This window comes from Oncorhynchus keta, chromosome 21 (assembly GCF_023373465.1).
Source record: "Oncorhynchus keta strain PuntledgeMale-10-30-2019 chromosome 21, Oket_V2, whole genome shotgun sequence".
Taxonomy (NCBI): domain Eukaryota; kingdom Metazoa; phylum Chordata; class Actinopteri; order Salmoniformes; family Salmonidae; genus Oncorhynchus; species Oncorhynchus keta.
In genome coordinates, this window is record NC_068441.1 from 21362473 (window position 1) to 21376669 (window position 14197).

Genomic DNA, 14197 nt, shown 5'->3' on the forward strand with positions numbered 1-14197 from the left:
GTGTGTGTGTGTGTGTGTGTGTGTGTGTGTGTGTGTGTGTGTGTGTGTGTGTGTGTGTGTGTGTGTGTGTGTGAGCTTGTTCCCCCTTTGATTTTAGGACTTATGCTCTCAGCGAGTCTGTCACCGCCCACACTCTCCCTCTGAAACAATAAGTGTACTCTGTTGTCTTGACATTTGCAACACTTTGTCGGTGCTCTGAACATCTGATGACGATTTGTTCCTCACTTTTCTTCCCTCTCTCTCTCCTCCTTCTCTCTCTCTGCAGGATTTCTGGGAGAGGGGGATGTGGTCACCCAGGCCATCCATGATGCCCAGCAGCTGCTGCGGAGTCATGGGCCAGGCGGAAGAGAGCGGGAGCGAGAGAGAGAGAGCACTGCCAGGATGGTAAGCCATTGTCCAAAGACACACAGACACACACAATCTCAGACCACTGTCCTTGTCAGTCTCTCTTTATGGAGGAGTGTGTAGCCTCCTCTAAACACCCATCACACACACACACAGACTGGCAGGCTAAGGGCTGTGGCTGGGTTCAGTTCCAGGTTTAGGGTTACAGGGAGCCGTGGTCTCAGTGGCTATTATAGACTGGAGAATGTCTCGGCTACACACACACACACACACACACACACACACACACACACACACACACACACACACACACACACTGAGAATGTCTCAGCCATGTCCTCCAGCAGGAACAACAGCTGCTGTAAACTCACAACCGTGCTCTTAGAACACCATGGTGATGACTCACCTATCTCCTTTGTCCACTGTAACACACCACTTCCCCCCTCTCCCCATCTCTCTGCCTTCTCTCTTTCCTCCACCCCCATTCCTCCTCTCCTTTCCAGACACATAGAAAAACAGTTCGGCCAAGTGTGTTTTAAATGTATCCTTTTCATGGACCCCACAATGGCAACAAAATCTCCAAGACGAGTCCATTCTTCAGCAGTAACAATGTCATTGTTGTGGAGCATATGGTGCCATCATATGGGAGAGTTCTTGTCACCCTAATTTCTTGCACCCTCCTCTCCTTCTCTCCTCCCCATCCCTCTATTTCCTTCTTTATTTTATTTCAATATTTTTTTTATTGAATATCCGAAACATACAATATACTTGCAGTAAAGCCGCTCAACAATTCCATTATACCAGTCATCCAACAAACTCCCATTCAGAGCGACACACAGAAGCATCCAGGGTGAATGCCCTGCTCAAAGGCACGTTGACAGGTCTCCCAACAGGCCAAAAAACATTAACCCGAACCCTCCAAGATCCAACACAGTTCCCCAATAGCTGTCCCTCAACCATTTGAGACCCCTCCCACAGTTCACCCCCAAAGAAGAAAAATAAAAAATACAATTATTTCCCCACCCCCAACCCCCCCCCCAATACACCAACAACCAAGAGAATGAACTAAAGAGAAAAAAATAAAGACACAAGAAAGCAGCAAACAACAATGCAAAAAAATATTATAAAAAAAACAACATTTTAAACATAGGACATCAAGGACAACTAAAATCAGAACAGCAATGCTTACTGTATATGTTTGTGTGCATGTCTGGCACTATTACATGTGTCGTGTCTTTACTATCATTAAACTGAAGACTTATAGTTTTTATCAAAGATTCTCTGTAATTAGTATTATGCGATTAAACTCATGAATTATGTAACTGTAATTAACTAGGAAGTCGGGGCACCAAGGAAAATATTTAGATTACAAAGTTATCATTTCCCAATATAACCTTTCAGATATTTTATATCTGATCAATTAGTCTTCGAATTAATGAATTATTTACTTTAACTCACGTTACTCATTCCAAACGTCCTAAATTGTTGCACGAACCCAGTCTTCACTATGACTCATCCATACATCAATTGTCTTAAATCATTTATTTATAAACTAACTAAACAATCACAGAAGTGCACACACAAACAAACAAAGTAAATATGGTTACAAGAAATGATAGGGAAATGTGCCCTAGTGGGCTAAACCGGTATGGCGGTTTGTTAGACAAAAGGGAAGTGGGGGTCGACTAAGTCACTACAGAGTTAATAATTATAACAATTGAAATGCTAATCCTTTACACATAAACGCTCACTCATTCGGGAACAATTGCAATCAATATATATATATATTTACGCTCAGTGTGTCGTCTTGATCGCTGTTGAAAAGTTTGTTTCTTTTGTAGAATTGTCCGTCTCTCTCTCTCTCTGTCGTGGTTATAGTGGATAGTTCAGAGTGACATTCATTCATGTAGAATGGATGTTTCGGCGGTTGTCGTTCTTCGCGTTCAATGATACCGAATTCCTAGTTGCAGACTAGTAATTAATATCAAAGACTTGTTCTTATTCTGTCGGTATCGATAGTCTAAGAGTTGAACCACGTGGTATGGTTAAAAGATTCAGCAATGGTCTGCAACCTTTGTCCTCCCGTGATTGAGAGAAACATGGTCTACTGAGAATTTCTCAGTTGGGTTTTATTCGGAATTGCAGAAAAGGGGCTGTCCCAGGATGCCTGACCCTAACTGGGCTCATGGGCGGTCCTCTGATTTAGTTCAACTCAAAAGGGAATTGGAGTTTCCTTCATTAAACAGTCCAAAATCACATAACACAATTTTACAAACAGTATCATACTCACTCATTCATCTTATACAACAATTAGATGTAAACCTCATATCTGAGGCTATTACATAAACAGCGTTATGGTAATGTGGCCACACCGTCTCCCATGAGCTTCCCCAAGTTGTAACAAACGGACCAGTTCGTAGCTGGATTCTTCACCGACATTTTATACCTCCTCCGGAATATGAAATTTGTTCGGATCTCAAGTTCTGTGAGGTAGAAGAAATTCCTTTGTTCTATATGAAAATTCACTCTGTCTCTTATACTGTGTCCATGAGGAGATAATCTCTTCGAGGAATTTACGACCTCCTGGTTGAAGGAGCAGAGAGAGGCAGGGAGAGGGGGATGGTGCTTGCTGTACCCAAAGAGGGAAATGTCATGACACATGTATGTGTGTGTTCTTGTATGCGTTTGTTTGAATGAGAGTGTGTGTGTATGCATGTGTACAAACACCTGCAAGGCATCCGCCTCAGGCAAACCAGCATTAGTTGTAAAAACACTGCCCCTCAGTGTCATTCAAACATCATTTTTATTATGTTTTATTTAGACTTTTCTTTTTTTAAACTTTTATCTTTGACCATCATTCTATCTCTCGCACAGCAACTCCACTCCCACTACAATTCCACATCCCTTCCCTCAGCCCATCCCATCTATCTCTGCTTGCCACCCACTTCGCGTTTTTACGCAACACATATCTTTTAACTATGCTGTGATGTTTAACGTACAATTTCAATCTATTGAATAGAATCCACAGATTGCGAGTTGAAGATAAATACTTTTACTAAGAGTATTAGTATATTAGTAATTGACTGACCCAGTCTCTTCAGACCTCCTAACAGTACTATTTCTAGGGTCCATTTTAGATCAATGCTATGCATTTTCAGCCATTCCTGAACCTGAGACCAGAAACAGGCTACCCGAGGGCAATACCAAAATAAATGGTCTATTGATTCTGTATCCTCACAACAAAATCTGCAGAGCTTCGATGATTTTATGCCCCAATTATTCAACATTTTGTTGGTCGCAGGAATTCTATATATTTTTAGCTGAAAAGCATGAATCTTGTGGTGTTTTATATATCATCTCATACACCCTGTACCGTGGAATCGGTACATCAAAAAATGTCTTCCCAACTATTTTGTAATCTGTTTGGCACAGTTGTCAACATCCTGGTCCTCAAATGAAACTGGTATACTTTCCTATTTATGCTGTTTTTATTCCTCCGCCAGTTTTGATCCTTTATATTGGGCAGACAGACCAGTTCCCTACCTCCTCCTGCTTCCTCCATTGTTGGGGTAATGCTGTAATCAATTGGTTGTACTCTTGGATTGAGCAGACCTTCCCGTACAATTCTGATAACTTCATGAAGGACATAACTCTACCATTCCAATTTACAATATCATTTAAGAACAAAATACCCTTTTCAAACATCTTTCCCATAAATACATGTATTCTATCAACCAGCACATTTGAGTTCAGCCATAATATTTGTTGTAATATTTGTTCTATCTTTTCAGGGGGATGAAATTGAAATTGTAGCCAGCCCTGCAATGCTCGTTTGAAAAAGAGAGATACTTTGAAAAAAGTATAATTTTCAATTAATTGAAAATGAGACATGGCAATATGCACAAAGGCAATTTTTACACAATCGATGAGCTTTTATTAGTAATCCACTTGAACCATTTAGGGTTCAAGTAAACCTTTTGAATAAAGTAAGCTTTTAGAGAAAGCTTTAGTGCTTTTATATTTAATAATCTCAACCCACCCAACTCATATTCATTATATAGATAGGTATGTTTTATTTTGTCTGGTTTAGCGTCCCAGATAAAGCTAAATATTATTTGCTCATATAATTTGAAAAACAAGCACCATAAGTAAGTAAGTAAACTGAGATATGACTAAGGAGTTAATCAGGGAATTCAGGGAAAAAATGCTACTCAAATGTCCGGAGAAATGATGATAGCTCCGACAGATAACGTCAGATAACAAGCAATAAACATGACTAAATATACATGTTCTACAAATAGTTACAAAGATACACTTCTTCTTAATGCAACCGCTGTATTACATTTATTTTTAACGTTACAGAATTCGTTCACTGGCTATACAATGAGACGGCGCTCAGATATTAGCAGTATGTCTCCTCTACGTTTGGAGTCCACAGACACCCAAAATAACCACATAAATATTCCCTTACCTTACCTTACCCAATACATTGTTTGGTTTCACGTTGTGTGTCTCTGTATTAGCATATGCTAACAGCTTCAGCTGAAATGCACCCAAAATGACTTCTGGTCCCGCACTCTTGCGCATCAAAACTTCAAATTTACATATTATATGTCGACTAAACTGGTCAAACTATGTGCAGAATCGAGCTTTATGATGTTTTTAACATGTAAAACAATGATCAGCGCGAACAGACAAACCGCCTTCAATTGGTGTTTCTTGGAAAAGAGTGTGCCCCAAATCGGCCGCGCGCAATAGAGTGCATGTATTTGAGAGTGACCCTAACATTTTCGTCCGCCAATCGACGAGGGCTCGCGAGATTCTCACAATGAACGCGCCATTTGAAAGCAGGCATCGCGCTGAACACATACATACTGTTCCCAGATCGGTAGCTGCCTGGGAAGGGTGGGGGCGATGACGTCAAAGTTAACCCAACTTTTCTCTTGACAAGAAAGAGTTTGGGAGAAAGGCTGCCCTGAGAGTTCTGCTTTACATACAGACATAATTTAAATGGTTTTAGAAACCTTAGAGTGTTTTCTATTCAATAATTATTATTATATGCATATATTAGCAATTTTGGGAAAAAATATGTTCAGTTTACTATGGGCACGCACTTCCTCCAAAGGGGGCAGTAATTGAGGCCTAGTCTTGAGGTTAATTTCCCCTTTTTTTATTATTTGGAAAGAATTCCTTACCATAATCTTCAGTGGGAGAGGATGAGGCGGAAAAGAGACCATCTGCCTAAAATAATTGGCTTGGATGCAGTGTTGTAGTAAAATCATCTCAAGCATATTTGGTGATACTCAAAGCAACTCAAACAACATTGAACTTGCATCAATGATGTCCATTTTTAATACATAGTTTTGGCATGTCTCTTGTGATACGCTTCACAGCAGCACTGATGGATGTGTTGACATGACAACTGCGCCAGAGTTTTGAACGACCCTTCCCCCTCTTTTGTTCCATGCTGGAAACATATGTTTCCCTTCCATCTGTGTCTGATAATTATCTTTGCCATAGGTGAATAGGGTAAACTTTTAATTATATTTGCTGACACCCTACAGTCAAATTTTGGCACTAATATAGTAGCAATTTAGCTACAGTTGAAGTCGGAAGTTTACATTCACTTAGGTTGGAGTCATTAAAACTTGTTTTTCAACCACTCCACAAATTTATTGTTAACAAACCTATAGTTTTGGCAAGTCGGTTAGGACATCTACTTTGTGCATGACACAAGTAATTTTTCCAACAATTGTTTACAGAGATTATTTCACTTATAATTCACTGTATCACAATTCCAGTGGGTCAGAAGTTTACATACACTAAGTTGATTGTGCCTTTTAAGCAGCTTGGAAAATTCCAGAAAATGGTGTCATGGCTTTAGAAGCTTCTGATAGGCTAATTGACATCATTTGAGTCAATTGGAGGTGTACCTGTGGATGTATTTCAAGGCCTACCTTCAGACTCAGTACCTCTTTGCTTGACATCATGGGAAAATCAAAAGAAATCAGCCAAGACCTCAGAAAATAGATTGTAGACCTCCACAAGTCTGGTTCATCCTTGGGAGCAATTTCCAAACTTCTGAATTGTACCACGTTCATCTGTACAAACAATAGTTCACAAGTATAAACACCATGGGACCACGCAGCCGTCATACTGCTCAGGAAGAAGACTCGTTCTGTCTCCTAGAGATGAACGTACTTTGGTGTGAGAAGTGCAAATCAATCCCAGAACAACAGCAAAGGACCCTGTGAAGGTGCTGGAAGAAACGGGTACAAGCGTATCTATATTCACATTAAAACGAGTCCTATATCGACACAATCTGAAAGGCTGCTTAGCAAGGAAGAAGCTACTGCTCCAAAACCGCCATAGATATGCCAGAGTACGGTTTGCAATTGCACATAGGGACATAGATCATACTTTTTGGAGAAATGTCCTATGGTCTGATGAAACAAAAATAAAACTGTTTGGCCATAATGACCATCGTTATGTTTGGAGGAAAACAGGGGAGGCTTGCAAGCCAAAGAACCCCATCCCAACCGTGAAGCACGGGGGTGGCAGCATCATGTTGTGGGGTTGTTTTGCTGCAGGAGGGACTGGTACATTTCACAAAATAGATGGCAACATGAGGCAGGAAAATTATGTGGATGTATTGAAGCAACATCTCAAGAAATCAGTCAGAAAGTTAACTTCTTGCGTCTATGGGTGCGTTATGTCATTATTGGATAAAAAGACGTGCCCGTTTTAAGCGCGATATTTTGTGACGAAAAGATGCTCGACTATGCATGGAATTGACAGCCTTGGAAAGACAAAACTCTCACGTCTCCAAAACTGCAAAGATATTATCTGTGCGTGCCCCAGAACTAATGCGACAGGCGAAACCAAGATGCAACTTCTAACAGGAAATGAACAGGATTTTTGACGCTGTGTTTACTAACGTCTCCTTATATGGCTGTGAATATGCTGGGAACGAGCTTATGCGCTCTGCCGTTCCTCCAAGATGTCTGCAGCATTGTGTCGTATTTGTAGGCATATCATTGGAAGATTGGCCATAAGAGACTACATTTGCCAGGGGTCGTCCGGTGGCCTTTGTCTAAATTGGTGCGTAATTCCCAGTGGCATTCATTTTACCTTGCGATACAGGAGAAGGATACTTCCAGGAACGATACATCATTGAAGAGATATGTGAAAAACACCTTGAGGATTGATTCTAAACAACGTTTACCATGTTTCAGTCGATATTATGGAGTTAATTTGGAAAAAAGTTGGGCGTTTGGATAACTGAATTTTCGTTTTTTTTTTTGGTAGCCAAATGTGACGCACCAAACGGACCGATTTCTCCTGCACAAAAAATATTTCAGGAAAAACTGGACATTTGCTATCTAACTGAGAGTCTCCTCATTGAAAACATCCGAAGTTCTTCAAAGGTAAATTATTTATTGAATGTTTTTGCTGTTTTTTGTGAAAATGTGGCCTGCTAATGCTAACGCTAAATGCTAATGCTAAATGCTAGTTTTCTATGGTAGAGAAGCATTTTTTGAAAATTTGAGATGACAGTGTTGTTAACAAAAGGCTAAGCTTGAGAGCAAATAGATTAATTTCATTTAATTTGCGATTTTCATGAATAGTTAACGTTGCGTTATGGTAATGAGCTTGAGGCTGTGGTCACGATACCGGATGCGGGATGGCTCGACACAAGAAGTTAAAGCTTGGTCGCAAATGGGTCTTCCAACTGGACAATGACCCCAAGCATACTTACAAAGTTGTGGCAAAATGGCTTAAGGACAACAATGTCAAGGTTTTGGAGTGGCCATCACAAAGCCCTGACCTCAAGCAAGGAGGCCTACAAACCTGACTCGGTTACACCAGCTCTGTCAGGAGGAATGGGCCAAAATTCACCCAACTTCTTGTGGGACGCTTGTGGAAGGCTACCCGAAACGTTTGACCAAAGTTAAACAATTTAAAGGTAATGCTACCAAGTAATAATTGAGTGTATGTAAACCTCTGACCCACCTTTTTATTTATTTTTTATTTATTTGACCTTTATTTAACAAGGCAAGTCAGTTAAGAACACATTCTTATTTTCAATGATGGCCTGGGAACAGTGGGTTAACTGCCTGTTCAGGGGAAGAACGAGAGATTTGTACCTTGTCAGCTCGGGGGTTTGAACTCGCAACCTTCCGGTTACTAGTCCAACGCTCTAACCACTAGGCTACGCTGCCGCCCCACTGGAAATGTGATGAAGGAAATAAAAGGTGGAATAAATCAATCATCATATCCCTGGATTTCAACCGCAAGCTCTGGACATTTACACCTGGATCTCGCAGCTAGCTAGCTGCTATCTGTGTGACTATTGGCTTACGTCGATCCCGGAGCAAACATCTATTATTCCGGAGCTAGCCAGCTGAAGAGTTCCATCAGCCACTCCTGGGCTACAGTCACCTGTCCGGATCCGACGGAAATGCACGAGGTGGCTAAAAACAGATCTCCATCCTATGCTAGCTTGCTACCGATGGCCCGGCTAGCTGTCTGAATCGCCGTGACCACAACCAACCTCACTACTCACTGGACCCTTTTGATCACTCGACTAAGCATGCCTCACCTTAATGTCAATATGCCTTGTCCATTGCTGTTCTGGTTAGTGTTTATTGGCTTATTTCACTGTAGAGCCTCTAGCCCTGCTCATTATAAATTTTCCAACCTTTTCAGTTCCACCACACACACGCAATGACATCACCTGGTTTCAATTATGTTTCTAGACACAAGATCTCTCTCATTATCATTCAATACCTAGGTGTACCTCCACTGTATTCACATCCTACCATATCTTTATCTGTACATTATACCTTGAAGCTATTTTATCGCCCCCAGAAACCTCATTTTACTCTCTGTTCCGGACGTTCTAGACGACCAATTCTCATAGCTTTTAGCCGTACCCTTATCCTACACCTCCTCTATTCCTCTGGTGATGTAGAGGTGAATCCAGAACCTGCAGTGCCTAGCTCCACTCCTATTCCCCAGGCGCTCTCTTTTGATGACTTCTGTAACCGTAATAACCTTGGTTTCATGCATGTTAACATTAGAAGCCTCCTCCCTAAGTTTGTTTTATTCACTGCTTTAGCACACTCTGCCAACCCGGATGTTCTAGCCGTGTCTGAATCCTGGCTTAGGAAGCCCACCAAAAATTCTGAAATCTCCATCCCATCCTAACTACAACATTTTCAGACTAGATAGAACGCTCAAAGGGGGCGGTGTTGCAATCTATTGCAAAGATAGGACTGAACTCTGCAGGCTACTATCCAGGTCTGTACCCAAACAATTTGAACTTCTACTTTAAAAAATCCAGCTCTCTAAAAACAAGTCTCTCACCGTCGCCGCCTGCTATAAACCACCCTCTGCCCCCAGCTGTGCTCTGGATACTGATTGCCCCCCATCTATCTTCAAAGCTCGTGCTGCTAGGCGACCTAAACTGGAACATGCTTAACACCCCAGCCATCCTACAATCTAAATTTGATGCCCTCAATCTCACACAAATTATCAATGAACCTACCAGGTACCACCCCAAAGCCGTAAACACGGGCATCCTCATAGATATCATCCTACCCAACTTGCCCTCAAACTACACCTCTGCTGTTTTCAACCAAGATCTCAGCAATCACTGCCTCATTGCCTGGATCCGTAATGGGTGTCAAACGATGGTCAAACGACTTCCACTCATCACTGTCAAACTCTCCCTGAAACACTTCAGCGAGCAGGCCTTTGTAATCGACCTGGCCGGGGTATCCTGGAAGGATATTGATCTCATCCCGTCAGTAGAGGATGCCTGGTTATTTTTTTAAATGCCTTCCTCACCATCTTAAATAAGCATGCCCCATTCAAGAAATATAGAACCAGGAACAGATATAGCCCTTGGTTCTCTCCAGACCTGACTGCCCTTAACCAACACAAAAACATCCTATGGCGTTCTGCATGAGCATCGAACAGCCCCCGTGATATGCAACTTTTCAGGGAAGCTAGAAACCAATATACACAGGCAGTTGAAAAGCCAAGGCTAGCTTTTTCAAGCAGAAATTTGCTTCCCGCAACACAAACTCAAAAAAGTTCTGGGACACTGTAAAGTCCATGGAGAATAAGAACACCTCCCACACTGTCACCAGCAATAAATCCACTATAATTGAGAATTTCAAGAAGCATTTTTCTACGGCTGGCCATGCTCTCCACCTGGCTACCCCTACCCCGGTCAACAGCACTGCACCCCCCCACAGTAACTCGCCCAAGCCTTCCCCATTTCTCCTTCTCCCAAATCCAACATCGGAGAAGGCGTGTTTGCAGAGGGGCGTGGTTAATATAGCACTGTAAAAAGTATGCTTCTTTGCAGACAAGATTGCCTTGCCTTGGTTGGCTGGTTGCAAGTTTCACCATCCAATTATTTCAGATCTACAGGAGAGCAAGTGTCACCATGGCATGGACCGTGGTGATACGTTAGCACATGAGAATTATTAGCATATGGCAAATATTAGTAAATTATTGCATTCTATCCGTGCTGTCTTTTGCAGGCTACCTGAGACATGACACAGATATAGTTCCTTCAGAAAGTATCCGTACCCCTTGACTTATTTCACATTTTGCTGTCACAGCCTGAATTCAAAATGGATTTTAAAAATGTTTAATTATATATTTTTTAAACAAATTCTTATTTACAATTACCCCATAATGACAAAGTGAAAACATGATTTTAGAAATATTTGCAAATTTATTGAAAATGAAATACAGAAATAAAAAAAATAATAATTTACAAAAGTATTCAATGCATGTTAGAATTTCCTTTTGGCAGTGATTACCTGTGAGTCTTTAACATAATTTTTAAATTCTTCAAGCTCGGTCAAGTTGGTTGTTAATCATTGCTAGACAGCCATTTTCAACTCTTGCCATAGATTTTCAAGCTGATTGAAGTCAAAACTGTAACTAGGCCACTCGGGAACATTCAATGTCGTCTTGGTAAGCAACTCCAGTGTATATTTGGCCTTGTGTTTTCTGTTGTTGTTCTGCTGAAACGTGAATTTGTCTCCCAGTGTCTGTTGGAAAGCAGACTGAACCAGGTTTGGCTCTATTCCTTTTGACAAGCATATCCATAACATGATGCAGCCACCACCTTGAAAATATGAAGTGGTACTCAGTGATGTGTTGGATTTGCTCCAAACATAACACTTTGTATTCAGGGCACAAAGTTAATTTCTTTGCCACATTTTTGGCAGTTTTACTTTAGTACCTTATTGCAAACAGGATGAATGTTTTGGAATATTTTTATTCTGTACAGGCTTCCTTCTTTCACTCTGTCATTTAGGTTAGTATTGTGGAGTAACTACAATGTTGCCGTTTTCTCCTACCGCAGCCATTAAATCCGGTGACTTTAAAACAGTTACAATTGGCCTCATGTTGAAATCCCTGAGCGGTTTCCTTCCTCTCCGGCAACTGAGTTAGGAAGGACGCCTGTATCTTTGTAGTAACTGGGTATATGGATATACAGTGCCTTGCGAAAGTATTCGGCCCCCTTGAACTTTGTGACCTTTTACCACATGTCAGGCTTCAAACATAAAGATATAAAACTGTATTTTTTGTGAAGAATCAACAACAAGTGGGCCTCAATCATGAAGTGGAATGACATTTATTGGATATTTCAAACTTTTTTAACAAATCAAAAACTGAAAAATTGGGCGTGCAAAATTATTCAGCCCCTTTACTTTCAGTGCAGCAAACTCTCTCCAGAAGTTCAGTGAGGATCTCTGAATGATCCAATGTTGACCTAAATGACTAATGATGATAAATACAATCCACCTGTGTGTAATCAAGTCTCCGTATAAATGCACCTGCACTGTGATAGTCTCAGAGGTCCGTTAAAAGCGCAGAGAGCATCATAAATGTCAACAAAAAGTCACTGGGCAAGTTAATGGAAACATAGCTACTCATGCACACACACATACACAAAGATATTGTTAAATGCTCTCTTCAGGCCTGTTTATCTGCAGCAACATTCAAATCCCGTCTGTCTTTTGTGTAGCTGTGTGTCAGGTGTGTGTGTGTAACTCTGTCTCTGTGTAGGAGTATAAAGTGGCTGGACACAGCAACCGGGGGGAGGATGGACAGACCCTCCAAACCAACGAGGACCATCACAGCAGCGACTCTGAGGGTAGGCTGATTTCATGCTGAAATTATTTTCTCCTTTTGTTAGTACTTTAATTTGATTATTTTGTGTGAAGCACTTTGTTAACTTGTATCGAAAGCACTATACAAATAAAGTGATCATTATTAGGCCCCCCAACACTACCTGATCAAAAACAACATGCGAGTGGGCAAGCATCGCAGTAGTCTACAGAGGTTTTATATCCTCGTCTCCTCCTTTAGCTACACTGATACAACATGGACGATGCTTGTCCGTTATTTGTTTTCTCCTTTCCTGTTGTTTTACCAGTGAAGTTGAGGGAAAGTTGATGTTTTGTTGGCCACTGACTGGCTGTCCCACCATTCTCTTTCCCTCCTGCAGGCCCCCTATCTGCTCCTGGTGTTGGGTTGTTTGCGGAGGTTCGCAGCCCCCCCTCCTCCGTCCACATCAAGAGGCCCATGAACGCCTTTATGGTCTGGGCCAAAGACGAGAGGCGACGTATACTACAGGCCTTCCCTGACATGCACAACTCCTCCATCAGCAAGATACTGGGTGAGTCCACACACACACACACACGCACGGGGGACATAAAGCATGCACAAATTGCTCCTCTGGGATTAATGACACGTAAAACACACACATGCTGTCAGTCAATGTGCACTGTGTGTATTTATATATAGTCTTTGTATACATATTGTGTTTGTGTGCACTCTCTGTGTGTGTGTGTGTCACCCGCTGTAGACCTGGCACAGTGGGGCATGCAAGGCCACAATCTGCCACCTGCTTCCCCTGGCGACAGGAACCTCCTACCACGCACCCACCCCCTCCACACACACACTGCCCGCACCCCTTTCCTCTGACCAAACATTCCATACCATTGTGAAGCACTCAAGCCATCGCTCCCTCCTCATCTAACGTAGCCAACCCCTTTCTCTGTAGGTCACTGGAAGTCTATGTCCAACTAGGAGAAGCAGATGTACTCTTTCACACACTAAGTCCTCTGTTCTCTAGTCTGAAATTGTCTCCCTCCCGCCAGGAACTAGATGGAAGTCTATGTCTAACCAGGAGAAGCAGCCCTACTATGAGGAGCAGGCCAGGCTGAGCCGACAGCACCTGGAGCGTTACCCCGACTACAAGTACAAGCCCCGCCCCAAACGCACCTGCATCGTGGAGGGGCGGAGACTCCGGGTGGGCGAGTACAAAGCCATGATGAAGAACCGTAGACAGGAGCAGAGAGGGGCATACCCACACAGGTAATGCTCACACACAGATGATGTTCTGTTAGTGTGGCCCTAGCAGTGAAGAGAACCTGCTATTATGCAGAGAGCTCTTAATGAAATGAAACAATATAAACTGTTCCATTCCCACATGCTTTTTCTGTAAGAACACAAACAAACCCACTGTGGTAAATAGAAGTGCAGGGCTACAGCTGGTTATGTTAGTCTCTCATAGTGATTAAAACTCTGCTGTATTGTTTTCGGATTGTAAAACTGCACTTGAGTAGCAGTAGCTTTTAGTGGTTTGTTAAGTCCTCTTCTCTGGGTAAGGTCTGGGTCCTGAGACATGGTGGTAGACTCCTACATACAGCCTTGTCTCAGGGCAAACGCCTATCCAGTCCTTTCAGATTTTGACAAGGATTTGGGATTTGGCGTACGTTACAGCACCAGTGTCCCATCTCTTCCTGTTTTTCAG

At 42.0% G+C, this 14197-nt stretch overlaps 1 protein-coding gene across 8 annotated transcripts in view; it reads left to right on the plus strand.

The window, feature by feature from the left end:
• Positions 1-14197, plus strand: part of LOC118400247 (transcription factor SOX-13-like) — a 79076-nt gene that overhangs the window by 62376 nt on the left and 2503 nt on the right. For all 8 annotated transcript variants that reach the window (XM_035796913.2, XM_052473477.1, XM_052473474.1 and 5 more), the window contains 4 exons: positions 266-384; positions 12445-12532; positions 12887-13057; positions 13542-13758. In XM_035796913.2, the coding sequence (XP_035652806.1) occupies positions 266-384; positions 12445-12532; positions 12887-13057; positions 13542-13758 (595 nt within the window). The remainder of the gene's footprint in view (positions 1-265; positions 385-12444; positions 12533-12886; positions 13058-13541; positions 13759-14197) is intronic.